General features: G+C 54.9%; 2 protein-coding genes across 2 annotated transcripts in view; both read right to left on the bottom strand.

Annotated features, from left to right (window-relative positions):
• Nucleotides 1-17,499, bottom strand: part of LOC119863676 (motor neuron and pancreas homeobox protein 1-like) — a 32,321-nt gene extending 14,822 nt beyond the window's left edge. Inside the window, exon 1 of the mRNA XM_038422428.2 lies at nucleotides 17,064-17,499. Coding sequence (XP_038278356.1) covers nucleotides 17,064-17,499 — 436 coding nt within the window. The remainder of the gene's footprint in view (nucleotides 1-17,063) is intronic.
• Nucleotides 17,500-24,235: 6,736 nt separating this feature from the next.
• On the bottom strand, nucleotides 24,236-25,396 carry LOC122458001. The gene is made up of 3 exons (XM_043504777.1): nucleotides 25,120-25,396; nucleotides 24,812-24,931; nucleotides 24,236-24,749 (listed from the first exon to the last, which is right to left on the bottom strand). The coding sequence occupies exons 1-3, from the start codon at nucleotides 25,355-25,357 to the stop codon at nucleotides 24,439-24,441; spliced, it is 669 nt and encodes a 222-aa protein (XP_043360712.1). The 5' UTR covers nucleotides 25,358-25,396; the 3' UTR covers nucleotides 24,236-24,438.
• Nucleotides 25,397-25,710: the final 314 nt, after the last annotated feature.

The following is a 25,710-nucleotide window of genomic DNA, read 5'->3' as shown; positions in this document are numbered from 1 at the left end:
CCTGCATTAATTCCTGTTTGAGCTACTGCAGCTCTGAGAAAAACATCCAATCTTGATGTGAAAATTCCTAGTGATGGAGAACCTGCCAGAACCCTTCCTAGGTTGTTCCAGTGGTTAATTACCTGGAACGAGCTGTCTCACCTTGGGCTCTGCAAGACCGCATTAAGCCCAGTCTTGCTGTGGGGAGATTCACTCTTTACCTACCCACCTACCATTTGGGCCATCTTGACTGACATCCAAGCTACTTTCCACATTTGCTGCAGGCTGGAAATGATTTGACACTCACCACATCCGCCATTCAGCTGGAATATCAAGATACTGCCTTGCCGTCAGACTGGGGCTTTGGGAGCTGAGCGCTAAACAACACAGCTGCCTCCCTAGATTATTAGGTAACATTCATAAAGAATTGCTGGCTTCTTTGGTATGGTTCAGACGGCTGGTACCTAGGTTCATCGGGTATCTGATATTAACTGACTGTGTTTTCACTTGGTCTCTAACACATTTTGCTCGGTTGCTGTAGCTAATAGAATGTATCACACTAGAGCCCAGCTAGGCCTGGTGAGCTTTGCCCCCAGTGTCAGGGTCAGGACTCTGAGGAGCTGGGGCAGACAACGGAGCTGACGCTGACCCACTTGACCCATTGAACTGGCTATATCAGCCTGGCCCGTCTGCACTGCAGCTGGTGTCTTCGGCCCTGAGCATGATGCTGCCAGCACCATAGACAGCGCTTAATGGCCATCTTCTACACCCTGTCATCTTGGGCCTCTTGCCTTGGCTTTTCCTCCTGGGACCCAGGCTCCCCCGCCACCTGGTTTCCTTCTTCTCGCTTCCCCTCTGGTGGTCTTAGCCGCTGGACCATTGTGGGCGGTTCCCCGAACCCCCCACTTACCCCTCACTACCTCCTCCCGCTTGGCCACATCCCTATAATTTAACTGCACTGCACCCCTCCCGGACTCCCTGCGGCTCCCACGCTGCCAAGCCTGGCTCTACCCTGCGTGTTCCACTGGGCCATCGCCATACCAGGCACCCTCCCACCGAGCAGGCTTCTCAGCCCAGTGCCCAGCTCACCCGTCCCCTCTCCCACATCGCTCCTCCGGGCAGTCTCCCAGGCCCATGACTCACAGAGATTTAAGGCCAGAAGGGGCCATCTAGTTCTAGTCTGACCTCCTGTAGATCACGCCCCGCCCGTCCTGCACTTAACCGAATAACTAAGGCAGCTTCCAGGAAGGCCTCTGGGCTGGATCTGGAGACCTCAAGAGCTGGAGAAGCCACTGCTGCGCTTGGGAGTTTGTCCCAGTGGCTAATGGCCCGCAGAGCTAACAATTCCTATGGGAATGTGTCTGGCGCCAGCTCCCAGCCACTGGCTCTTGCTCTGCATCTCTCCACTGCAATAGATTGAAGAGCCCTGTTAGTGCGCGCCGTATTCTCCCCGGGAAGGCACCGACACACTGCAATTCACTCGCCTCGCCCTCTGTTTGAGGAGCTGGACAGATCGAGCATTTGACGTGTCTCACTCAAAGGCGTTTTCTCCAGCCCTTGAATCATTCCTGTGGCTCTCTTCTGTACCTTTCACATGGGGACCCAGAACTGGCTGCCCTATTCCTGTCGGTCTCACCAGTGCTGTGCACAAAGGTAAAAATCACCTGCCTACTTCTACTTTTATTTCCCTATTTATACACATTAGCCCTTCTTGTCACCGCTCATATTCAGCTGTTTGTCCACTAGGACCCTGTAGCAGAGTGGACACCTGCTCGGGCCCAGAGGGGTTTAAGATAGCCCTGGGAGAGGACTGGGGCAGGGGAAGAGCTGGGCTGATTGGCAGTGGAGCCGCAGCTGGGGGCCACGCCCCAAACAGACGCAGCAGGCCTTATAAAAGCCAGGAGCAGAAGAGCACTTTTCTCTAGCTGTGAGAGGCAGGGACCTGGCTGCAGAGACCTGAATAGAGGACCTAGTTTGGAGCAGGGCTGGGGAAAGGCCAAGGGAGCCGGGGAGCTCTGGCCTAGGAAAGCCCCAGGCTGTGGGCCTGGTAAGGTCTATTAGATACGGGGGTTGCAGGGGCAGCCACAAGTAGGCAGAGGCAGCAGGTCTAAACCCAACCTTGCCTGTGATGAGTGGCTCATGCTGCAGTCTGCCCCAGGGCACGGGGGCTAGCTGGTGGCTGGCAGGAGCCTATGACTGAGGTGAGGTAGGGATGGTGGGGGGGGTTCCCCTGGGAGGGGGAGACCCAGAACTGTGGGGTACCGCCAGGGGGCAGCACCCAGTGAAAGGGGCACCGGGGTCCTGGGAGGGACATGGGAGCCAGCAGCAGGGTGAGACACTGGCCTGAAGAGGGTGCTATGGAGGCTGATAAGCTAATTCCCTCAGATGACCAGCAGGAGGCACCACCTGTGAGTCTGCATCCCATTACAGACCCCAAAACCCTTTTCAGAATCACTTTTGTCCAGGATCCAGTCCCCCGTCCTGTAAGTCTGCCCTGCAGTCCTTCATCCTCGGTGCATGATCTTGCATTTGGCTGTATTAAAATGCATTTTGTTTGAATAGGCCCAGTTTACTGAGCAATCCGAATCACCCTGTATGACTGCCCAGTCCTCAGCATCATTCCCCACTCTGCTGGTCGGTGTGTCTTCTGCAGTGATTTGATATTTTCTTCCAGATCACTGGTGACAATCTTGAATAGCATCAGACCTAGAACTGATCCCTGCAGAACCTCATGAGAAACATCCCCATTCAGTGAGGATTCCCCATTCACAACTACCTTAGAGATCTGTCAGTCACCCACTTCTTTGTTGATTTGTGATAGTGCTGATTTGTGACAGTACTGAGTCAAACACCTCACAGAAGGCTCTGTCTGTTACATCTACGCAATCACCTTCATCAACCAAACTTGTAATCGCAAAGAGTGAAATCAGGTTTCTTTGATAAGACCAATTTTCCCCAGCGCCCAGACCTCTCCTGGCCTGGCATCCCCAGCGCCCAGACCTCTCCTAGCCCTCCCTCCTCCTGCTCATCATCACACTGTGGTTACCCGCTGGAGGGTGGGAGTTAGCTGTCTGAAATGACAGTGCATTGGGCTGCTGATGCAAGCCGGAAGCTGCCCCACGGCACTGCCCTGTCTCTGACCTGCAGAGCTGAAAAGGAACCACTGTCCCCAGCTCCCAGGGTTTAAACCACAATGGGGCTGAAGTGCCACAGATGGATGAGCATCACACCCACTTCCAAGCCACCGCCCAGAGTGTAAAAGGGACAGGTCAGCGAGCATTAACTGCCAGGATCTGGCTTGAATCCAAACCAGGGGGAGTGCTGGGCGCTGATGCTACATTGGCCTGGGCAGGCAGAACTTGGGCGCTGACCAAGACCAAGGTCCAGGCACATAGGAGGAGACAGAGCATCCTGTTTATATGGATATGACAGACGCAGGGAGGATGGGTCATTGTCCTCACTGTACAGCTGGGGACCTGGAGCCCAGTGACACTGAGTGACTTTCCCAGGGTCACACGGGTGCAAGTGGCTGATCTGAACCTAGATCCCCTGAGTCCAAGTCCCGTGCATCATCCTTGCCCTGGGAATCCCGTCTGTTTACCCCATCCCCCCACTGGTGGAGCAGGAGGGGCCTACCCCAGCGGTAAGAAGCCCAGATTTCTTTCAGCTGGGGCAGCGGGGCTCTGACCCTAGAACGACACCCTCCCCTCACAGGAGCGTGACAGCCCTGTGCTTTCCCAGCTGCTCCCTTTGCAGGAGCTCAGTGGGCAGAGCCGGATGGCCAGCCTCTCTCCTGTCCAAGGTCTCATTGACTCCAGCCAGGCACAGGTTGCCCCAGTGGGAAAGCCGAGAATGATTCACTCTTGCAAAGAGCTTTCACACGCTCACCCGCCCGTGGATATAGATCAAGTCTCTCAATGCCCATAAATCTCCATCTTGGCAGCTCTCTGCATAGGGCCTCACCAGCCTGCCTCGCACTTCCTTACTGCTGGCAGGGGGCACAGAAATCAGAGCCTCCCCGGGAATCCGAACACACCCAGCTTCCTGTACCAGCCGCTCCTTCGCGCACGGCCCAGCGGGTCCCCAGCCAACACCAACTAAGAAATTCCTACGGCCTGGGGAGAAACACAGCCTTGGCAGAGACTCCTCTCTCTTTGGCTTCGCTGGGCCCCGGCTCATGCCCGCCTGGTCTGAATCCCTCCTGTCTCCCTCTTGTCTCAGAGCAAACGCACTAGCCTGTGTGGTAAAAGGCTTCTATGTCCAGTCCCTGGGAAGGATCAGCCCCAACGGCTGGAAGCAGCAAGGCAACGTGATCACTCCTGGCTCTGGAAGCAGAAGAGAGGCCCCCTCCCACAGATTCCCTGAGCTGTCTCAGGGACAGACACCAAGCCCAGTGCCCAGGCTTGGATGGCTCAGGAGGCCAGAGCCTTCCTGCTCCACGCTGCCTGGCTGGATGCAGTCTAGGCTGGCTTTGAGAGGCAGCTGTCGCCCCCCAATCCAGGATGTTCTGCTAAAACTTCAGGGAATCTCAAAAGAATTCCTCCTCTCAGCTTGTGCTGAGCCCTAAGTCCCGGGGGGCTGTGGAGAGGCAGGAGGCAAGTGGGGAATCGGATCATTTGTTTTCGCACTCAGATAAAATGATTTCCAGGTGAGCCTGGGAGAGTCGCTGCCCCTGTCTGAGCCTCAGTTTCCCCCACCTGTGACATGGGGATAAAGAGACTGGGTGGGTGATGATATATTCATTAGTGAGGGAAGGTCAACCTGTGCAGAGGGCTAGAGCAAAGCTTAGGGTGGGTTTTGCCCAGGAAGTGACGACCAGGGGGTACCAGGGTGAGTGCCACCGAGAGGAAGGATGATCCAGTGGTGAGGGCGCTAGCCTGCGACTCTGCTCTGCCACAAATGCCTGGGTGACCGTGGGCAAGTCCCTTAATATCTGAGCACCTCAGTTCTCCATCTGTACAATGGGGGAATAGCCCTGCCCTGCCCCAGAGGGGTGTTGTGGGACTACATCCACCAAAGCTTGTGAGGGGCTCAGATACTTCCTGGGGGGGATGGGGCAGATAAAGACCTTTCCTCAGTAGCAACATTTTCCTGATGAAGTGAATTTTGCTCACACAAATTATTCAGAAGGGGGAGCTCAATGTCTTGTGTGCACAGGTGTGTCTGTGTGTGCATGTGTGTCTGTGCGTGCCTGTGCATGTGTGCCTGTTGTGACAAAGTTCCTCCTCTACCTTGGTGGGTCTTGCGCTTATTGGCGGATTGCCTGGAGCTTCATGGCAGCCCTCAGCTTGGCCGTTTTTCTGAACCCACAGTTCAGGTCAACTCCTCCTGTGTCTGACCAGGAGTTGGGAGGATTTGGGAGGATTCCAGGCCCGCCCTCTACTCCGGGTTCCAGCCCAGGGCCCTGTGGAATGCAGCTGTCTAGAGAGCCTCCTGGGACAGCTGTGTGACAGCTACAACTCCCTGGGCTACTTCCCCATGGCCTCCTCCCAACACCTTCTGTATCCTCACCATCGGACCTTCCTCCTGGTATCTGATGATGCTTGTGCACCTCAGTCCTCCAACAGTCCACGTTCTCGCTCCTAGCGCCTCTTGCTCCCAGCTCCTCACACGCACACCACAAACTGAAGTGAGCTCCTTTTTAAAACCCAGGTGCCCTGATTAGCCTGCCTTAATTGATTCTAGCAGCTTGTTGATTGGCTGTTCTAATAAGCCTGTCTGTCTTAATTGTCTCCAGAAGGTTCCTGATTGTTCTGGAATCTTCCCTGTTACCTTATCCAGGAAAAAGGGACCTACTTAACCTGGGGCTAATATATCTGCCTTCTATTACTCTCCTGTAGCCATCCGGCCTGACCCTGTCACACTGTGTGTGCGCGCACGTGTGTGTCTGTGCGTGCATGTGTATGCCTGTGTGTGCATGCATGTGTGTGTTTGTGCACGTGTGTGCCTGTGTCTGTGTGTGCGTGCACGTGTATGTGTGTATGTGCATCTGTGTTGACATGTGTATGCGTGTCTGTGTGTGGGTACATGCGTGAGTGTGTGTGTGTGTATGCTCTACACCAGGATTAAAAACACCTGACTCCCAAATCCATCTGGTGCCCTTGTTATTTATTCCTGTTATTAATTAGGGCGGCAGCCAGGAATGCCATTCACGGATGGGGCCCTCTTGTGCTGGGAGCCGTACAAAGGAGTCATTAGGAAGACAGGCCCTGCCCCAGAGAGCTTACGACCTACACCTCAGACAGGGCGTGACAGGTGGAACTTGCTCTTCCAAAAGATTTTCAGGAGCTGTGGGAATTTTGTGGCTGTGGCAGGTCCAGCGGGGCCCAGGCTGCATGGCCCCAAATCTCCTTTCAGTTTGCTGGCAGAAGCTGCCCCTGCAGCCCAAGGGCAGCAGTAAACATGGCTCTGGCATTGGGGAGAGAGGCAAGGGGTGCAGTGACTGGGCTGTATTTGGGGAAGCATCTGCCTGAGCTCCCCCCTGCACCCACTCCCCAAATCTCACCAGTCTACAACCCTCCTGCACCAGATTGTCAGCCACCCTAGGGAGCAAGGACCCACTGAACATTGGAGCAGAGGGGTTGCCAGTCTGGGTTGGCCCAGGAGTCCATCTAGCCCGGTATCCAGTCTCTGACCATCTCCTGTGCTAGCTGCATCAGAGGAAGGTGCAAGGAACCCGCTATCTAGAATAACCAACCAATAGGGAAAATTTGTTCCTAACCCCGGTCACTAGAGATTGGCAGGAGCCCTGCAGCAGGAGATTTTATAGCCCCCACATGCTTATTGTGTCTAATGTACGCAGGTACATAGCTTGTTCATATCCTTGTCTGCCAGCTTTTTAAAATCCTGCTAAGCTCTTGGCCTCTGCATCATGTGGCAATGAGTTCCACAGGTTAATTATGCATTGTGTATAAATAGTGAGCCTGATTTGTCTCCTGATTTACACAGGAATCAGCCAGAATAACTGCACTAAAGTTAAAGCTCTCGGATGGCCCATCCAGTGCTGGTGACTTGTTACAGGGAGAATCATCATGATGTTCCAGGCCCTCCTCTTTTAACCCTTCAGTCTCTGACTCCCCTCACCTCTCTTACCTGGAAAGCAGGTATTTTCCCCAACTCTTCTGTGCTGGAGACTGATATAACAGGATAATTTAGCTTCTCTCCCATGTGCTAATCCTCTCTGACTGCTCCCTTTGCCCCCTGCTGGACTCACGAACACTCACCGGCTTCGGCTTTGGCTTCTGCTCTCCCCACAGGATTTATTTGTTTTTCTGTCTTTGGCAATTTGCTCTTCAAATTCTACTATTCCCCAAATCACCAGCGCTCATTTTACTGGTTCCCGCTCAGGCTCATTTCTGTGGGCCTAGGGACATGGCTCCAGCAACCTCTTCACTTTGCGGGTTAGCCACAGTGGTTGTTTCTCCTCCCTGCTTTCTGTTTGCATTTCGGGGTGCGTGTGGCTTCTGGCGCTCCAGTGCGTCCTGCTGCATAAGGAGCCCCCATGGTGAGTGCCAGGATTTTAATGTGAGGCTCCTGGGTTCGTTCTTTCTAACAAGCTTCCTCAGATGTTTTTAATCCTCTTTCCTGAACATCAGCATCAGAGGGTTAATTTGTGAGGCTGTTCTTCCCCCAAGGATGCTGAACTTAATTACACTGTGGCCCCTGCCATGGAGTGACTCAGCTGAAGGACACACAGCAGACTCCTCGCCCTAACTCTGCCTATATTTGGACCAACCTCCCGTTGACTCTGGTACACTTTGCCCCAGTACAATGAAGAGCTTCAGAATCTGGCCTCTGGGTGTTGCTTAGGACCCAGTCCAGAACAGTCTCTTCGCTCGTTACTCCAGACTCAGCTATCCTGAAAAGATACCATTTACGGTGGCAAGAAATTGCCGCTTCTGGCTGCATCCTGCTGGGATATGTGCCAGTCCGGAGCTGGAATTACTCCTGCTTCAGCAGCTTTGGTGGCCTGTCTGCGTTTCTCCATCACTGTCTTGGTCAGGTGGCCACCACCAGTAGGACCTGCCCCAATTATGAGCCTGATCCTGCAATCACTTTGGTTCACAAATAACTTTATTCCCATGTGGAGTTCCGCTGGGCCCAGTCCATTCCTGCGGGTGGCGTCTTGCGATGCTTGGAGCGTGGGCCTTGTCCAGTTTCCCAGTATCAGGCCAGTGTAGGAATAATGCAGCACTGGGCCAGCCCTATAGACTTCAGTTCAGCTACTCATGGGAGTAAAGCCATGTCTTTGCAGGGCCGTTGGCATTCGTCTGATCTGGGATTTGCCTCCTTGCCTGCATGTCTCTGGGGACAATTAGATGCCCAGTGTCTGGGGTCAGTATAGCCCAGGAGTTCTCAAACTGTGGGTCGGGACCCCATTTTAATGGGGTTGCCAAAGCTGGTGTTGGCCCTGGGCCCCAGCAAGTCTGAAGCCCAAGCCCCATCACCCAGGGATAAAGTTATATACTTCTGCCCAGAGCAGAAGCCCTTGGGCTTCAGCTTTGGCCCCCCGGCCCGGGGAAGCAGGGCTCAGTTGGGCTTGGTCTTCAGTCCCCGCTCCTGGGGTCGTGTAGTAATGTTTGTTGTCAGAAAGAGGTTGCAATGCAATGAAGCTTGAGAACTGCTGGTCTAGCATTTGGGAGTCCAGTTCTTCCAGGCAGGTGCGATATTAATAACAGACCGAAAGCAGACAGGCACCGAGCAGTGGCTATGCCCTGTCTTGCAGGTGTTCAGATTCTGCCCAGTAAATGTGATTAGAAGAGTGAAATTCACCCCTTTTACCCCAAGACCGAGACACTCCATAGCCCCGCTTTGGGCCCTGGGGCTCAAGGGGCATCTCACCCTCAGGCCAGCCTTCAGCAAAGGGGCAAATTCCACCTGGGAGTGAATATATTCATATTTATTCCCATGAAGTATGAAAATGCAGCCAGTTAACACCTGATGCTTTGTAAATGCAACACTAAGTACAAGCTGTAAATGTATCTGTCTCCCTCACCTCCACCCCAACTCTGCACTGGGAGGAGAGAGAAAACATTCCATATGAAGGTGCCTATCCCCAGAAAATGGCCCCACTGGCTGTCTTGGACCCGATCACTAGGTGTTTAATTTCAGGAGATGGGCGATAATGGGCTTTTCCTTTTAACTTTCTACACCATTACTCATCCAGCTGGGCTTTTAATTAACCAGATTGCCTGGCTGTATTTTTTTAAATGGGCTCTGAAGTTATTAAATCATGAAATTTACATAATAAATCCATGCTTTTAATAGCCAATTCATCAAAGGATCGGGCTTCATTTTAATGATTCAGGACCTAATCCCTGCAGTCTTTGCACAAGCAGGATTTCCACTGACTTCAATGGGAGGCACAAGGGCAAGGACAGATCTGGGATACAGATATATAAATATATATTCCTATCAACTCGAGTGAAAACTCAGGACAGAATAAGGTTCCAACACCGTAGACCTGTAGTACTTGTGTGCTGGCTAATATGCTTGTGAAGTATGTTCCCAGTCCCATTCCTGACTGGTCCACTAGAGGACAACAGCCTACTTACTGAGGCATGTTAATAGAGTTACACTGGAGTAGTTTATTGGAATTGGAAAAGGTTCAGAAAAGGCAACAAAAATGATTAGGGGTATGGAACGGCTTCTCTATGAGGAGAGATTAATAAGACTGGAACTTTTTGGCTTGGAAAAGAGACGACTCGGGGGAATATGATCATGAGTGGTGTGGAGAAAGTACATAAGGAAGTGTTATTTACTTCTTTGCATAACATAAGAACTAGGGATCACCAAATTAAATTAACAGGCAGCAGGTTTAAAACAAACAAAAGGAAGTATTTTTTCACACAGCGCACAGTCAACCTGTGGAACTCCTTGCCAGAGGATGTTGTGAAGGCCAAGACTAGAACAGGGTTCAAAAAAGAACTAAAGTTCATGGAGGACAGGTCCATCAGTGGCTATTAGCCAGGATGAGCAGGGATGGTGTCCCTAGCCTCTGTTTGCCAGACACTGGGAATGGGCGAGGGGATGGATCCCTGTTCTGTTCATTCCCTCCGGGGCACCTGGCCCTGGCCACTGTCAGCAGACAGGATCCTGGGCTAGATGGACGTTTGGTCTGACCCAGTCTGGCCGTTCTGATGTTCACTGTTAGCTTCAGTGGTAGAGGGCTGTTTTCTGATACTGAAGGACCTGACTTCAAACCTGCTAATGACCCATTGTGGGGAGCAGTCATCGCAAATACATAAAGGCAAATTACAATTCTGTTATTGTCACAACTAGAGCAGAGCAGAGCAAATCGTGGAAGAAATGACCAATATTTGTTTGAATTTCAATTTTTTCCCTGCAAATATCCACAAAATGGAGAGTCACTGGCACAAAAACTTGTGAATGGTGACATTTGAGTTTGAACATTCCTCAGAAGCACAATTCAAACTGTACATTCAACTGGCCCATCCTCCATCCACACTGGCCAGGTTGGCTCTGTGAGCCATGCAGACCGGGACCAGAACAGCACCGCAGGACCCGGGTAACCCATGGGAAGTATTCCCTGGTCTGTAGAGCCAGGGTCACTGGCTGGGGCTATTTACAGAATTGCCCCTCATGAATCAATCCCAGCAACCTTCTGGCTAGTCACGTACAAGAGGAATGGCTCCGTTCTGACTCATTCACTGTGACTTCCATGCTCAGCTGCGCTCAGGCCTCAAGGGTGACCCACCAGCCATGGGGTGAAGTGACTCTGTCTGTGCTCTGCACGTGGTCAGCCCAGTGCCCTTGCTCCTGCTCCAATTGAAGCTCAGGGCAAAAGTCCCCTTGCAGCCCTCAGCCCGTCCCTAGGCAAAACCTCCACACAAGCCAAGGAGCAATTTGCCAGAGGAGCCAGCCACTCTAACAAACTCTCCAGCATGTGGCATATCCCACCACTGGATATGGTGCTCTTGGAACCAGGGATGGGCACCATGGACACAGGTCTAATGATCAGCATTGTCAGCCTGGTCTCTGAGGCCCCCGTCGGTCCACTCCAAACCACCCAAAATCTGCCAACAAAGTCACCTTGGGGGCCTGTCACCTCAAGGACCTTGTCAGGCTCTGTCAATAGGGCCTCAGCTCCCCTGGCCACCTGCAGTAAGTGTGCAAGCCCCGCGCTCCCCTGAAGGCCAAGCACTGACTGTGTGAGCAGCTTTCCTAGTGCCAACCGCTCCTCTTCCCAGCCTCCCTGCCCTGCCCCCTGCACAGCTCCTGTGGGCAGAGAATCAGCAGGAAGCTTCCTGGCCATCACGCCCCTGCCCGGACTGGGCTGGTTGAGAAAAGTGGCAGTAGTGCATTCAATCAAGCAACACCCCCACTACAGCTGCACCAAACCTGATTTAAATCTGGCTGGAGGCAATTGAACTGAAATTGACCAAATTAAACTCAGCTGATTTCAGAGATTTAAACCACCAAGTGCCTCCCTGTTAGGGGGTTGAACAGGCATCATTAGCTCTGGGGACCAGCCCAGCTCCTCCTATATATGTCACCCCCCAGTGCTTTGGGCTGAGCCTGAAGCTAGGCCCAGGGCTCCTGTCACCCCTTCGCACAGGGGCGGATTTCACCAGGACCCAGGGTGTTTGCATCTCAGAAAGTCTCCAAACCTGGCCTGGAACATTCTTATTGCTCTCTCCCCACAGCGTGGGGTTGAGCCCTCCAGAGGCGGCTGGGGCGGGACAGGATGGAAAGGAACCAGCTTCACCGGGGGAAAGCTCCTCCCCACCCTGAGTCTACCCGCTTGGGATTCACTGACAGCTTTTAACTCAAGACTGGCTGGGATAAAAGCTCTGCTCTGGGGATGGGGCGGGCAGTTCTCTGGCCTGCCCTATACAGGAGGTTGGACACGATTCCTTCTGGTCTTGGCACCTCTGGCATTGCTGGCCTGTCCGCAGCTTAGGGGCTGACATCCCGGGACCCCCAGCCTGCCCTCGGCTATTGTTCAGGGTGTTTAAAGCACAAACGTTCAGTAACCCCCCCCCGCCCCCCTTTCATTGTCTAGAAGCTCGCCCACCTTCGCCCCTTTCGGCCCACGCTGTTCGCAGCATTTCCTCAGGAGCGTCCCAGCCTGTCCGGGGTCCAGAGGTTGTTAGAGGAACCGGTCTGACCCGCTCCCTGCTCGCTCCGCCGCCCGGTTAATGATTAAGGCGCGGAGGCAGGAGGGTTCCCGGGCGGTTCTCACCCTGCCCCAGGCGATGGAAAGTGTCTTCCCCGCTCCAGCGCGACCCGCCGCCGGCCGCACCAGAGAGAGTGGAAGGGAAACTGAAAGCAGGCTCCGGGCTGGAGAAAGACCCACACTGCGGGACTCCCCCCCCCCCGTCCCGCTCCGGGTTCAGACACCTGAGTCGGCAACCGTTTCACACCTGTTCCCGGGGCCCAGCCCGGGGAGAGAAACACGGGGCCACGCTGCGCTGAGACCCGGGCTCGGGCTCCTGGGATCGCCGCTAGTCCCGAGGGGAGCAAAGGAAACGGAACCCCCCACGGTGGCTCTCAGTGTGAACGGCCCCAGATGCGCTGACCTAGGGGGCTGGGCCCCCCTGCGGGGTGCCGGGGTGGTGGTGGGGGCGTTTTCCCTCAGGTTCAGGCTGGCTCCCTGCAGGGAGCCCAGGTCTGAACCACGCTGCGGACAACCAGCCCCGTCCCTCTTCCGTGGGCGGGTCAGTGCTGGCCCTGCAGACTCCCGGGGTGGGGGGCAGATCGCGATCGCTGGGAGCTTCTCCCCCCCCACACACACATACCCGTGAAATCCGGGATTTGGCTGCGCATGAAACCTGCGCCAGGGAGTGGCAGAGAGACCCGCGCACCGAATAACCCTGACGTGGCCCGGCCCGTTCACACTGGGACCAGGAAAAAAGCCCCGGAGCAGGGGGAGGAATTGGCAAGGCGTGTGCCGCCGGCAGTGCTGCGCTGGGCAGAACGGGGGGGACAGACCGAGATCATTAACAGTTCGCTTCGAGTTTGGGGGGCTGTGGTGGGTTGACCGGGCCAGGGACCGGCTGAGCAGTGAGGCTGGAAAGTGGGTTCACAGTAGATGAGGTTTTGAGGGAGCGGAACCCCCCTAATTTCCCGTCTCTGCCTCCTGAAAAGCTTTGCTCTAATTAGAAAGGAAAGTCAGGACTTTCGGTCCCGGAGCCTGGCGGGGGCAGATGCTGAAGGCAATGCAGGGTCCCAGCGAGGCTGCCTGGCCCCTGGTCCAGTGGCGCGGTGCGGCGCAGGTCGCTATTATTGCGCAGTAACGCAGGGATCGAAATGTCCAGTGCTGGGAGCCTCGCGGGTCTCTTCCCTCTCCTGCCTTGTGAGAGCAGCCGCACCCCCGGGAGCCCAGAGCGGGCGGGTCTTCGCCACCCACCCCGACGGTGGTTTCAGTCTTTACGCGGGGTAAATACATTCGTTGGGCGGGATTTAGCTTCCCCGAGGGGCACAGAAGTGCCGGGCTGGGGGCCTCGGAACCGGGCATTTCGCCTGGCGGTGCCTGGCCCAGAAGAGGGACCCAGGAAGCGACGGAAAATGAGGAATCGCAGAACCCGCTCCCGCCCCCAAGCGCCCCGCCCTGCGGGACTCGGAGGAGCCCGCCAGGGAGCGGGTTGTGTTTTGGGGCCGGATGGTTTCCTGGGGCTCTGCCCGCAAGGTCCCGGCCAGGTATTTGAGGGTTTTGCACGCGCTGCCCTGTGCAGCTTTTGACCCTCCGGGGCTCCATTTCCCCTCCTGGGGCTCGGTGACCGGGAACCCAGGCCCGGCCCGGCCCCAGCCTGCAGGCCGGGGCTCCGTGGCTGCCGGGGCAATTCGCTGGTTGCAAGAAAAGGCCGCTCCCGGCAGGAGAAACCTGGTGGCTGAGGCGCAAACCTGCGGGCGCGATTTCCCCGCGGGACCCGTTCCCTGCCCCATCCCCTGAGCGCGGGTGGCCGCCCGCTCGCCCGCTGGGCCTGGGCTCTGGCGGGGCCGGGCCTCTGGCCGGCTGTCCTTCCGCTCCCAGCTTCTGCTGCTCGCCCGTTTCGCGGGGATTTCCATTTTCATTTTTTGTAATTTCCGTTTAATTCTATTGGACCCAAACGATTTGAAAATGTGCGGGCTGCAGCTCGCAAGGCAGCGGCCCGGTGCCCCCCGAACACCCTCGGTCGGTCTAAACGTCATTCCTCGGTCATTCTGCCGGACTATGAGACCATTGCCGCTAGACAGAGAGAGGGGGTGCATGGAGATAGATAGATAGATTAGATAGATTAGATAGGGTGCATGGGATGGATAGATATAGATAGGGTGTGTGGGGATAGATAGATAGATAGATTCATAGATACTAAGGTCAGAAGGGACCATTCTGATCATCTAGTCCGACCTCCTGCACAGCGCAGGCCACAGAATCTCACCCACCCGCTCCTACGAAAAACCTCACCTGTGTCTGAGCTATTGAAGTCCTCAAATCGTGGTTTAAAGACTTCAAGGAGCAGAGAATCCTCCCTCAAGTGACCCGTGCCCCATGCTACAGAGAAAGGTGAAAAACCTCCAGGGCCTCTTCCAATCTCCCCTGGAGGAAAATTCCTTCCCGACCCCAAATATGGCAATCAGCTAAACCCTGAGCATATGGGCAAGATTCATCACCCAGATACTACAGAAAATTCTTTCCTGGGTAACTCAGATCCCATCCTTCTAATATCCCATCTCAGGGGATTAGGCCTATTTACCCTGAATATTTAAAGATCAATTAATTACCAAAATCCCATTATCCCATCATACCATCTCCTCCATAAACTTATCAAGTAGAATCTTAAAACCAGATAGATCTTTTGCCCCCATTGCTTCCCTTGGAAGGCTATTCCAAAATTTCACTCCTCTGATGGTTAGAAACTTTTGTCTAATTTCAAGTCTAAACTTCCTAGTGGCCAGTTTATACCCATTTGTTCTTGTGTCCACATTGGTGCTGAGCTTAAATAATTCCTCTCCCTCTCCTGTATTTATCCCTCTGATATATTTATAGAGAGCAATCATATCTCCCCTCAACCTTCTTTTAGTTAGGCTAAACAAGCTAAGCTCCTTAAGTCTCCTTTCATAAAACAAGTTTCAGAGTAGCAGCCCTGTTAGTCTGTATTCGCAAAAAGAAAAGGAGTACTTGTGGCACCTTAGAGACTAACAAATTTATTAGAGCATAAGCTTTCGTGAGAAAGTGAGCTGTAGCTCACGAAAGCTTATGCTCTAATAAATTTGTTAGTCTCTAAGGTGCCACAAGTACTCCTTTTCTTTTTTCATAAAACAAGTTTTCCATTCCTCCATTTCATTCCATTTCATTTCCATCCTAGTAGCCCTTCTCTGTACCTGCTCCAGTTTGAATTCATCTTTTTAAACATGGGAGACCAGAACTGCACACAGTATTCTAGGTGAGGTCTCACCAGTGCCTTGTATAATGGTACTAAAACCTCCTTATCCCTACTGGAAATGCCTCTCCTGATGCATCCCAAAACCGCACTAGCTTTTTTCACAGCCACATCACATTGGCAGTTCATAGTCATCCTATGATCAACCAATACTCCAAGGTCCTTCTCCTCTTCCGTTACTTCTAATTGATGCGTCCCCAACTTATAACTAAAATTCTTGTTATTAATCCCTAAATGCATAACTTTACACTTCTCACTATTACATTTCATCCTATTACTATTACTCCAGTTTACAAGGTCATCCAGATCCTCCTATATAATATCCCGATCCTTCTCTGAATTGGCAATACCTACCAGCTTTGTATCATCTGCAAACTTTATTAGCACACTCCCACTTTTTGTGCCAATATTCGATTAGATAGAAGGGGTATATGGGAATAGATAGATAGATAGATAGATAGATAGATTAGATAGGGTATGGGGGGATAGATAGATAGAGGGGGTGCATGGGGGTGGATAGATAGATATAGATGGGGTGTGTGGGATAGATAGATTAGATTAGATTAGATTAGACAGAGCGTGGGGGGATAGATAGATATAGAGGGGGTGCATGGGGGTGGATAGATATAGATAGGGTGTGTTGGGATAGATAGATAGATAGATTAGATTAGATGGGGTGTATAGTGATAGGTGGATGGGGGTAGATAGATAGATTAAAATAGTCAGATCTTTACACTCTAATCTCTCTGTCCCCAACCCCCTGTCAGTCTCTGGGCAAGGATCCCCTACTCCGGCAAAAGGAGGGAGGAATGGAAGTCGCAGGAGCGGCTCACAACGCTGCCCTCTGCAGTGTTGTTGTGGCCCTGTGGACCCCGGGAGAGCAGAGAGACCAGGGCGGGGGCGGTGATAGTTTTGGGCCCAGCTCCTGTACGTGTGGACCAGGCTGTGGAGCCGCAGGGGACCCGCAGAAGGCGCACCGAGGCTGACCCCAGGGAAGTGGCCCCGATGACGGAGAAGGCCGCACGCAGCCGCTGTGTGCTACAAATCCGGCTCTTCCCAGCTCCAGCCGCAGCCCACTGCGCTCCGGGATCATGCCCTGCTCCGCTATGGGCTCTGTTGTGATCCGAAAGCTCGTTTATACGGATGTTGCAAAATCCGGAGCAAAATCCCAACCCCCAGCAGCCCCCTTTGAGTGTCCTGAAGCCTCGGGGTCTGGGCCCGTGTCCAGTGCCCCGCCTGTGACTCGGGACTGGCCAGGCTCTGGTTGCGCGGGGTGGGGCCGTGTCTCCAGCTGACCCTGCGGCACCCGGGACCCCTCGGGGAGGGAGGCGGGTCGGGGGAAATCAGCGGGCAATGGGGGGACCCATCGGAGAGAGACATTTCCCCCGCGCCCTGGGCAGCGCGTTTGGCAGCTGGCGGTGGCCGGGATTTATGCTGGTTTCCCCACGTGGGATTTCCCACTTCCTACCTCCTCCTTCGGCCTAAAAACTCTCCCTGAACCCGCCTGGCTCCCAGCCTCTGCCCCGCAGCGAGTGCGAGCCGGGAAGCCCGGAGTAGGCGCACGAGAGGGGGGCTCTTTCCCAAGGGGATCTGGCCGCCCTGGGGAAGAGTCCCCGGGAGTTCCCTCCCTCTAGGGAAGTTACTGGTCGCTGCGCCCTGGGCCCCCGGTCTCCTGCCCCCTTGAGAGCTGTTACTCACCGTGGAAGTCTGAGAGCCGGGGGACCATCATTCCAGCGCGGATCCAGTGCTCCAGCGGGAACGATCCAGCCACTGCCGCGGCCTTCAGGTGCTCCGGGCCGGGCTGAGGCAGGTGGGCGAAGCCGGGATAAGGGAAAGCAGGGTGCTGGCCTCCCAGGGCCCCGATCGAGTACAGGGGAGACGGGTACATGGCCGGCAGGGCGCTCAGTCCGGGAGGGGGCAGATGCAACAAGCCGGGCTTGGGGATGAATCCCGGGGCAGGCAGGGGGGCCGTGCCCTGGGGCGCACGGGGAGAGGGCGTCTCGGTGCGGGCACAGGAGCCGGGGCTCCCCGCCGAGCTCTCGGGACTCAGCCCCTGCGGGGAGGCGCTCGGCACGGGCCGGGGGGGCTCCTCAGCCAAGAGGGCGTCGATGCGAAAGTTCTTGGACTTCTCCATGGGGGCTGCACGGCCCGGCCCCCTGCGGACCCGGCGCCCTCGGGAGAGACGCGGGGGGCCCCAGGCCACCCCAAGCCACGCAGACTCGCTGCTCCCTGGAGGCAGGAGCTCCCCGCGGCGGCGTCACTCCTCACGGGACCGTCCGCAGCCTCTTCCCAGGGCAATCCCTGCTTCTTCTCCAGGGGGCCGCCCGGGTCCCTTCACCAGGGCTCCCGGCCCCAGGGCGCCTTCACCCCCAGCCTGAGCGCACCTGCAGCGGCTCCGGCCGGGATGGGGACCCCGGCGCTAGAAAGTTTCGCCGCTCGAGCGACTGGTGGCTTCTTTGCAGGCACCTCCCTCTCTCCTGCTCCTCCTGCTCTGGCTCCTTCCCCCCCCGCCCCCCCTCCCCGTCCCTGGACAGCTCCCCCCCACGCCCCTGGACAGCTTCCCCTCCGCCTCCCCGCCTCTGGACAGCCCCCCCCCCCCGCTGCCCCTCCCCGCCTCGACACAGGGTGCCCTGGGTTCATCTCCCCTCCATCTGCCTCTTTGCTCCCGGGTCCTCACTGGCTCCCCCCGCCCCCCGCGGCCCCGCTGCTGCCCCCGGGCTTTGGACTCCTCCCTGATGTACAAGAGACTCCCTCTTTGCGGATCAGATCAGAGCCAAACTCCAGTTTGGAGGAGATGGGATCCGGAGGGCAAGGCTGGGAGACCAAGGGCAGGGGAAATGCAAACGGGGAAGGGGGGGACTCGGGGCCTGAGGCCAGGTCCGTTACACCAATGCCCAGGTCCCCAGGACTTGTGTCAAGTGGAGTGCCCCAGGGGTCGGTCCTGGGGCCCGTTTTGTTCAATATCTTCATAAATGATCTGGAGGATGGTGTGGATTGCACTCTCAGCAAATTTGCGGATGATACTAAACTGGGAGGAGTGGTAGATACGCTGGAGGGGAGGGATAGGATACAGAAGGACCTAGACAAATTGGAAGATTGGGCCGAAAGAAATCTAATGAGGTTCAATAAGGATAAGTGCAGGGTCCTGCACTTAGGATGGAAGAATCCAATGCACCGCTACAGACTAGGGACCGAATGGCTCGGCAGCAGTTCTGCGGAAAAGGACCTAGGGGTGACAGTGGACGAGAAGCTGGATATGAGTCAGCAGTGTGCCCTTGTTGCCAAGAAGGCCAATGGCATTTTGGGATGTATAAGTAGGGGCATAGCGAGCAGATCGAGGGACGTGATCGTTCCCCTCTATTCGACACTGGTGAGGCCTCATCTGGAGTACTGTGTCCAGTTTTGGGCCCCACACTACAAGAAGGATGTGGATAAATTGGAAAGAGTACAGCGAAGGGCAACAAAAATGATTAGGGGTCTAGAGCACATGACTTATGAGGAGAGGCTGAGGGAGCTGGGATTGTTTAGTCTGCAGAAGAGAAGAATGAGGGGGGATTTGATAGCTGCTTTCAACTACCTGAAAGGGGGTTTCAAAGAGGATGGCTCTAGACTGTTCTCAATGGTAGCAGATGACAGAACGAGGAGTAATGGTCTCAAGTTGCAATGGGGGAGGTTTAGATTGGATATTAGGAAAAACTTTTTCACTAAGAGGGTGGTGAAACACTGGAATGCGTTACCTAGGGAGGTGGTAGAATCTCCTTCCTTAGAGGTTTTTAAGGTCAGGCTTGACAAAGCCCTGGCTGGGATGATTTAACTGGGACTTGGTCCTGCTTTGAGCAGGGGGTTGGACTAGATGACCTTCTGGGGTCCCTTCCAACCCTGATATTCTATGATTCTATGATTCTATGACTGCAGGGCCCCGGGGCGAGTGTGCGCGGTGCATTTGGCTGGTGGTTGTCGGATCCGAGGTGGCGGCCGCCCGGGAAGAGACAGTAGCCAGCAAGACACGGAGCACGTCAAGCACAAAACGAATTCCGCGAATTTTGAGTCCGAGTCTCGATGAAATTTCAACACGAATTTAAACATCCAGGCGGCCAACGGGAACCGGCAAGATCCGAGTAACAGACTCGCCAGTAACTCGAGGGCGCTTAAGTAATTGTTACTATGGGGGGGGCTCCTTAGCTCTGAATTGCGTGGCAAAGAGAGACCCAAAATATGTTGCTAAGTGTAAAACACACACACACACACACACACACACCCATTGTAAAACACCCCCCTCCCGGCAGCCAGCCCAGCTCTGCGGGCGGAGCGATCTAGTCTGCTTGGGGCAGGTCAGTTGCTCCTCAGCGCTAATCCTGTGATGTGTGTCCCCCCCCACGCCCCGGGGCCCCGGCCCCTGCCCGCTGCTGAGGCCCCCTGGCTGGAGGACGCTACTCGCCCCGCCTGGGCTTGTCTGTTTGATGCGTTATTTGATTTGGCCCCGTTACTACCCGGGCCAGGCAGCCTCCCACCTCCTGCCCGGGGGGCGGGTCTGGCCCTGCTCCTGGGCCAAGGGGGGGCGGTTCGCAATAAGGTGGGTTTCCAACCCTACGTGGAGCCAGTGGAAGTCTGGGGTCGCTGGCTTTGGGCCAGGCCCGAACCGTTCGGGTTTGAGAGGGAGACTGAAGCCCCCCTGCCTGCACGCCTGGCTACTTAACCCCCCTCCCCCAGCCTGCCTCGCACTCAGGGGCTACCACCTGCGCAATGACTCGCTAGAGGGGTCTTGGGGGCGCATTGTCGGTCCCCCCCCAGCAGCATTAGGGAGGGGTCTGTGCGTGTCACGGGGGGGGTGTTTATCCACCTTTTGTGGCATGAGCCACAACCCAATTCCTGGGGCACGGGCCACACGCCGATTCCAGGCCCAGGAGCTGGAGCCAGATCAGTTCGGGTGCCGGGTTCTCGGCCGGCTACTGGGAGCTGTGCGCGGGGACAAGGGTCTAAGTGAAAACGTGGGAACAACGCGCCCCCTCCCCATAATCCCGCAGCGGCCTCCCCCTAATCATGCGGCGACGCTTTGCACGCCCGCCTAGTGGTGAGTAGCGCGGGGACATAACCCGGAGCGGAGCCCGTGTGAACGGAAAGCCAGCGCGCGGCCGCCCTGGAAGAGCCGTAGGAGGGGCTGCCTCTGCTTTGGGGAGGGAGGAGGTGTCCGTCTTTCTGGCCCTCGTCCCAGGCTGGCTCCTCCGAGGGGCGAGGTCCGGCCCTGGACCCCCTCCTGCGCCAGCACCGAGTCCAGCCGGGCCGTTTGCCTTCGCTTGGTGTCAAGCTCCCAGCTACCGAGGGGGCCTGAGGCAGAACCCGCCCAGGGTGCGTGAGGGGCTGGTGCCGGCTACACAGGTCTCCCCTTCCCCTCTTCCCCCCTCTCCTTCCCGGCTTTCCCTCCCCCAGCCTTTCCTCCACCCGCCCCGCTTGCCCCGCACCGCTCCGGACTCCTCTGGCACATTCCGGCCTTGACACCTGTCCGCGCCCGCTCCGCGGAGGTTGGGGGTAAATGGGTGCCATGAGCTCTTTCCCGGGGCTCCCGCTCACTCCCTGCCCTTGGGTGTTTCTTTTCCCACACAAACGTGCCTTTATCTGCCCCGAGAGATTATTCACGCTGTTGACTTTCCAGGGGGGAGGTGTTTAACCTTTGATCGGAACGCTTATTTTCCTTGCAAACGTCTATACAGGCTCTGAATTACCCCCTTGCAGATAAGGGCGAAATTAATAACGAGCGAGATGTTTGTCTAACTCCTGCCGGGCTTGTTCTCCCAGTGGTTACGCGGGAGCCATTCAGGCGGACACCGGCCCGGCTGCCCTGGACCGTTTGCCTGCGGAAAGCCGGTAACAAATGACAGCTCCTGCTCCCAACTCAGATGTCCGAGGCCCCCGGGGGAAACCACCTGCCTCTGGGTAGCTGGGCAGGAGGCAGTGGGATCCCTGCGGGGGCTGAGGGGAAGGGCAGCAGAAAAGGCCAGGACGTGAAATTCACAAGCCTGTCTCTGCTAGGCTACTTCACACTCAGAGCTGCACTAAGAGAAGGGCCAGGCCGGGTCAGAGCAAAGGTCCATCCAGCCCCGTGTCCTGTCTGCCCACAGCGGCCAAGGCCAGGTGCCCTAGGGGGAGTGAACAGAACAGGGCATTTATCGAATGATCTGCCCCCGTCCTCCACTCCCAGAGGCCTTTAGTTAAATCAGGGCAAACCCTTGTGTGAATGTTCTTAACTCGGATTAGAACTGGTTTATGTCCTAAGGCCATGTCTACAGGACAGGGCTAGCAGGCAGAGCTGTACAGGTCTCCCATGTAGGGGCTCTGTGCTGAGGGGACAGACAGACATCATGAAACCACCCCCAAGGATCTGCGTCTGGTCCACATCGGCCTTCTGCCAGTGAAACTTATGTCAGTCGGGGCTGTTTTTCCCACAGCCCTAAGTGACACAAATTACACCAACAAAAGTGATCGTGTACACATAGCCTGAGTTAAACCAGGCACTTTTCTAGACAAGGCTACAGGGGTCCAATGCTCCCGATTGTAATAGACAAGGAGGGGGAGGGGATCTTTCATTGCACTAACTTCTGCTGGAGAGAGAGACAAGCTGGGGCTGACATGGAGCTCTGCTTGGGTCCTCTCCGTAGCTCAAAAGCCTCTCTCTCTCCCCAACAGAAGTGGGTCCAATAAAAGATATCCCCTCCCCCACCTTGTCTCTCCAGTATACCAGGACGGACTCCGCTGCACCAACACTGCATCCCCCAATGTAACAGGCAGCGCAGCCGGATCTGTTAATAACCTAGAGAAGGAGCGAAATAGGAATTCATGTGTTGGCAGCATCCTTTAAAATAACTGTTAATACAGTCGATCCCCTGGCCCACTTCTGGGCGCACTGAGTCAGACCAAAGGTCCAACCAGCTCAGGCTCCTGTCTGCCAACTGTAGCCAATGGCAGGTGCCCCCATGGGAGTGAACAGAACAGGAAATAATCCAGTGATCCATCCCCTCGCCCATTCCCAGCTTCTGGCAAACAGAGGCTAGGGACCCCATCCCTGCCCATCCTGGCTAATAGCCATTGATGGACCTATCCTCCATGAACTTATCTAGTTCATTTTTGAACCCTGTTCTAGTCTTGGCCTTCACAACATCCTCTGGCAAGGAGTTCCACAGGTTGACTGTGCGCTGTGTGGAAAAAAAACTTACTTTTGTTTGTTTTAAACCTGCTGCCTGTTAATTTCATTTGGTGACCCCAGCACTTCCTTATTTACTTTCACCACACCCATCATGATTTTATAGGCCATCTCTTTTCCAAGCTGATAAGTCTCAGTCTTATTAATCTTTCCTCATACAGAAGCTGTTCCATACCCCTCATCATTTTTGTTGCCCTTTTCTGAACCGTTCCTGAGTCCAGTCCATCTTTTCTGAGATGGGGCGACCACATCTGCATGCATAATTCAAGGTGTGGGCGTACCATGGATTTATATAGAGGCAACAGGATATTTTCTGTCCTATTCTCTATCCCTTCCTTAATGATTCCCAGCATTCTGTTTGCTTTTGTGACGGCTGCTGCACATTGAGTGGATGTTTCCAGAGAACTCTCCACAGTGACTCCAAGATCTCCTTCCTGAGTGGTAACAGCTAATTTAGGATGATGTTTTCCAATGTGCATTACTTTGCATTTATTAACATTGAATTTCATCTGCCATTTTGTTGCCCAGGCACCCAGTTTTGTGAGAGTCCTTTGTAGCTCTTCGCAGTCAGCTTTAGACTTAATTATCCTGAGTAGTTTTGTATCATTTGCAAACTTTGCCACTTCACTGTATAACGGTGAGAGGGCTGGCTCTGGGCAAGCGTTTCCCACACATCTCTGCCAATGCCAAGGGCTGGGCTATCAGGGGGCTGCGGGTCAGGACTGAGGGGCATTGGTAGAGCTGTGATGTGTGGAGGAGCCCAGGGCGGGAATAGCATCAAAACGGATTAAAAGTCTAGTAAACATGATCTAGGAGGGAAGATTGGAAAAATGGAGTTTGTTTCATCTGGAGAAGAGAAGACTGAGGGGGGGACATGAGAACAGTTTCAAGTACATAAAAAGTTGTTACGAGGAGGAGGGAGAAAAATTGTTCTTCTTAACCTCTGAGGACAGGTGTGACATCACCTGATTAAACTGTGATTATATAGATCATTGTTGCAACCACCATTATATATTTGCAATGAATCTTGTACAAAATGTGGCATGTAAGATATCTGTGACAAGGTTATGGTTGGCTGGTTATGATTATGCTGTCTGTTTGCATGTATCATTTTTGTATTTGAAGTTATGAGTATTGGCTTTATACCTGGATTTCAAATGTTCCTGGGGTAATGCCCATAAAGTAGCTAGCCAGCACGTCTTGGAGGGACTGTTCAAATTGAGTCAGGGCGGCACATTTGTATAATTTTTGGTGGTGCCCAGGACAGGTCCAAGTCCCCCCCCCCACACACACACACACCTACCTAAGGTTCTGGGAGGGAGTTTGGGTGTGGGAGAGGTGCAGGCTGTGGGAGGGAGTTTGGGTGCTGGGCATGGCCAGCCCCAGAGCCAGGTCACCAGGGAAGCAACTCAGAGCAACTCAGGAGCTCTTCAGCAGCAGGGCCGGCTGTGCCATCCGGAGAACCCCTGACAGGAGCCGTCTCCAGCACACAGTGATGCCAGCAGCCAGGGCGATCACAGCTGGGCAGGAAAACTTCATCCGAACAGGTTTCTGCTGGGAAATGCTGTTTTGATTAAACCCAGGTTTTCCCCATGGAATTGTTCCTGATTTTGACAACCTTTCACTCAGGAAAAAGAAGGGGAAAGCAGCATTCTGCCCTGTCCACAATGAAAACATCACTGCAGCATTTACTTTGTGTGAGATAAAAATTGTTTAAAATAACAAAGGGGCCAAAACTGAAACAAAATACCCGTCAGTGCATTGCAAGGAGACGTCTCGCCTGACCCAACACAGGTCTTTCCCCCAGATTTCAGTTCCCACAGAACGTTAATTTTTGGCTTTTTTGTCCTGATTTGGGACATTTGTTTTCCACATTTTTCACAGGACAGGCACTCCATTTTCCAGACAGGTCCAGGGAGATGCCAGCAGCAGGCTCTGCCTTAGAGGGGAGACCCACTGGCTGGTGTCAGGGGGCAGTTCTACTGACTTCAGAGCTGGCCCGGTTCTTTCTCTTTCCTTGTTCCATCTTGGCTGTGCCCTGAGACAGGTCTCTCCCATAACTGCTCTTTCCAGCAATGTGTGGGCCCCGTTTCCTGTGGTTACACTGGCTGGAGGGGTGGGGATTCTCCCCTGTAGGGCAGAGGCCAGAGATGGGGGCCTCAGCCCATCAAACCTCCTGGTTCGTCCTTGCCCTGCGCCTTGTGCAGCCAGCAGCAGCCGGGCAAAGCGGGCGGGACAGGCCAGCAAGTCACCCGCTGTGCACTGGTGTAAATGACTGGCACCCGGGGCCGGGATCTGCTGGATTCACCCCAGAGGTTCCCTCTTCGAGCCCGGCCCTGGTGTCCACTGGGGAGAGGACATGGCTGGAGCCCTGCAAGTGAAAGAAGATTTGGAAAGAGTAAGTTAGAAAGCAAACCAAGGAGAGCAAATTGTCCTGCAGGGGGTCGAGCTCCAGGGTTACTCTGCTAACAAGCATGCTGCCCCAGCCCAGTCCCTGGGCCCCCCAGCCCGAGGCAGCCCCTCCCCAGGGCAGAGCCCTCTGCGAATCCTCATCCCCACCTGGGCAATCCCAGAACAGCTCTTCTGGGGCTCCCTCTGCAAAGCCTTCTGGGCACAGCTGGCTCCGCACACAGTGTGCAGGGAAAGGAGGGTGAAGAGAACAAGGGGGCAGGAAGAGAGACAGGCCCTGGGCCTGCATAGATGAGAATCCCATTGACAAGGCAGCCGGCAGCAGGGGAGGCTCCCAGGCCTTGATAGATATCAGGATGGCTGATGAGTTCAGAGGCTTAGGGGTCATTAATCAGATCAGAGTTGGACTAAGGTGTCTGGAGTCTGATTAGCTTCATTTCCCAGCTCAGGAAGGAGGGAGCTGGCTTCCCCATCCATCAAGCCGGGAGTGACAGCACCTGGCTGCTAACTAACACTGGGGATTGCAATAAGTGAAAGCAATCATGGGCTGGCCCCTTCCCCATGCCAACCCCTGCCCCAGCTCCATCCCCCAGGGCAAAGCCAAGCCAGACCCATGTGAGAGCAGCCGTGTGCAGCCCTGAGCTCCGCGTCCATTTGCCTGGACTATGGGTGGCAGCAACAGGTGTCACAATGCAGGGTAGGTCTGAGATTGGGGATGTAAGCTAAATAGCCCCATTGTGC

Source organism: Dermochelys coriacea, chromosome 11 (assembly GCF_009764565.3).
Source record: "Dermochelys coriacea isolate rDerCor1 chromosome 11, rDerCor1.pri.v4, whole genome shotgun sequence".
NCBI lineage: Eukaryota > Metazoa > Chordata > Testudines > Dermochelyidae > Dermochelys > Dermochelys coriacea.
The sequence above is the reverse complement of the archived record's forward strand: the minus strand, read 5'-3'. Positions and strand labels throughout refer to the sequence as shown.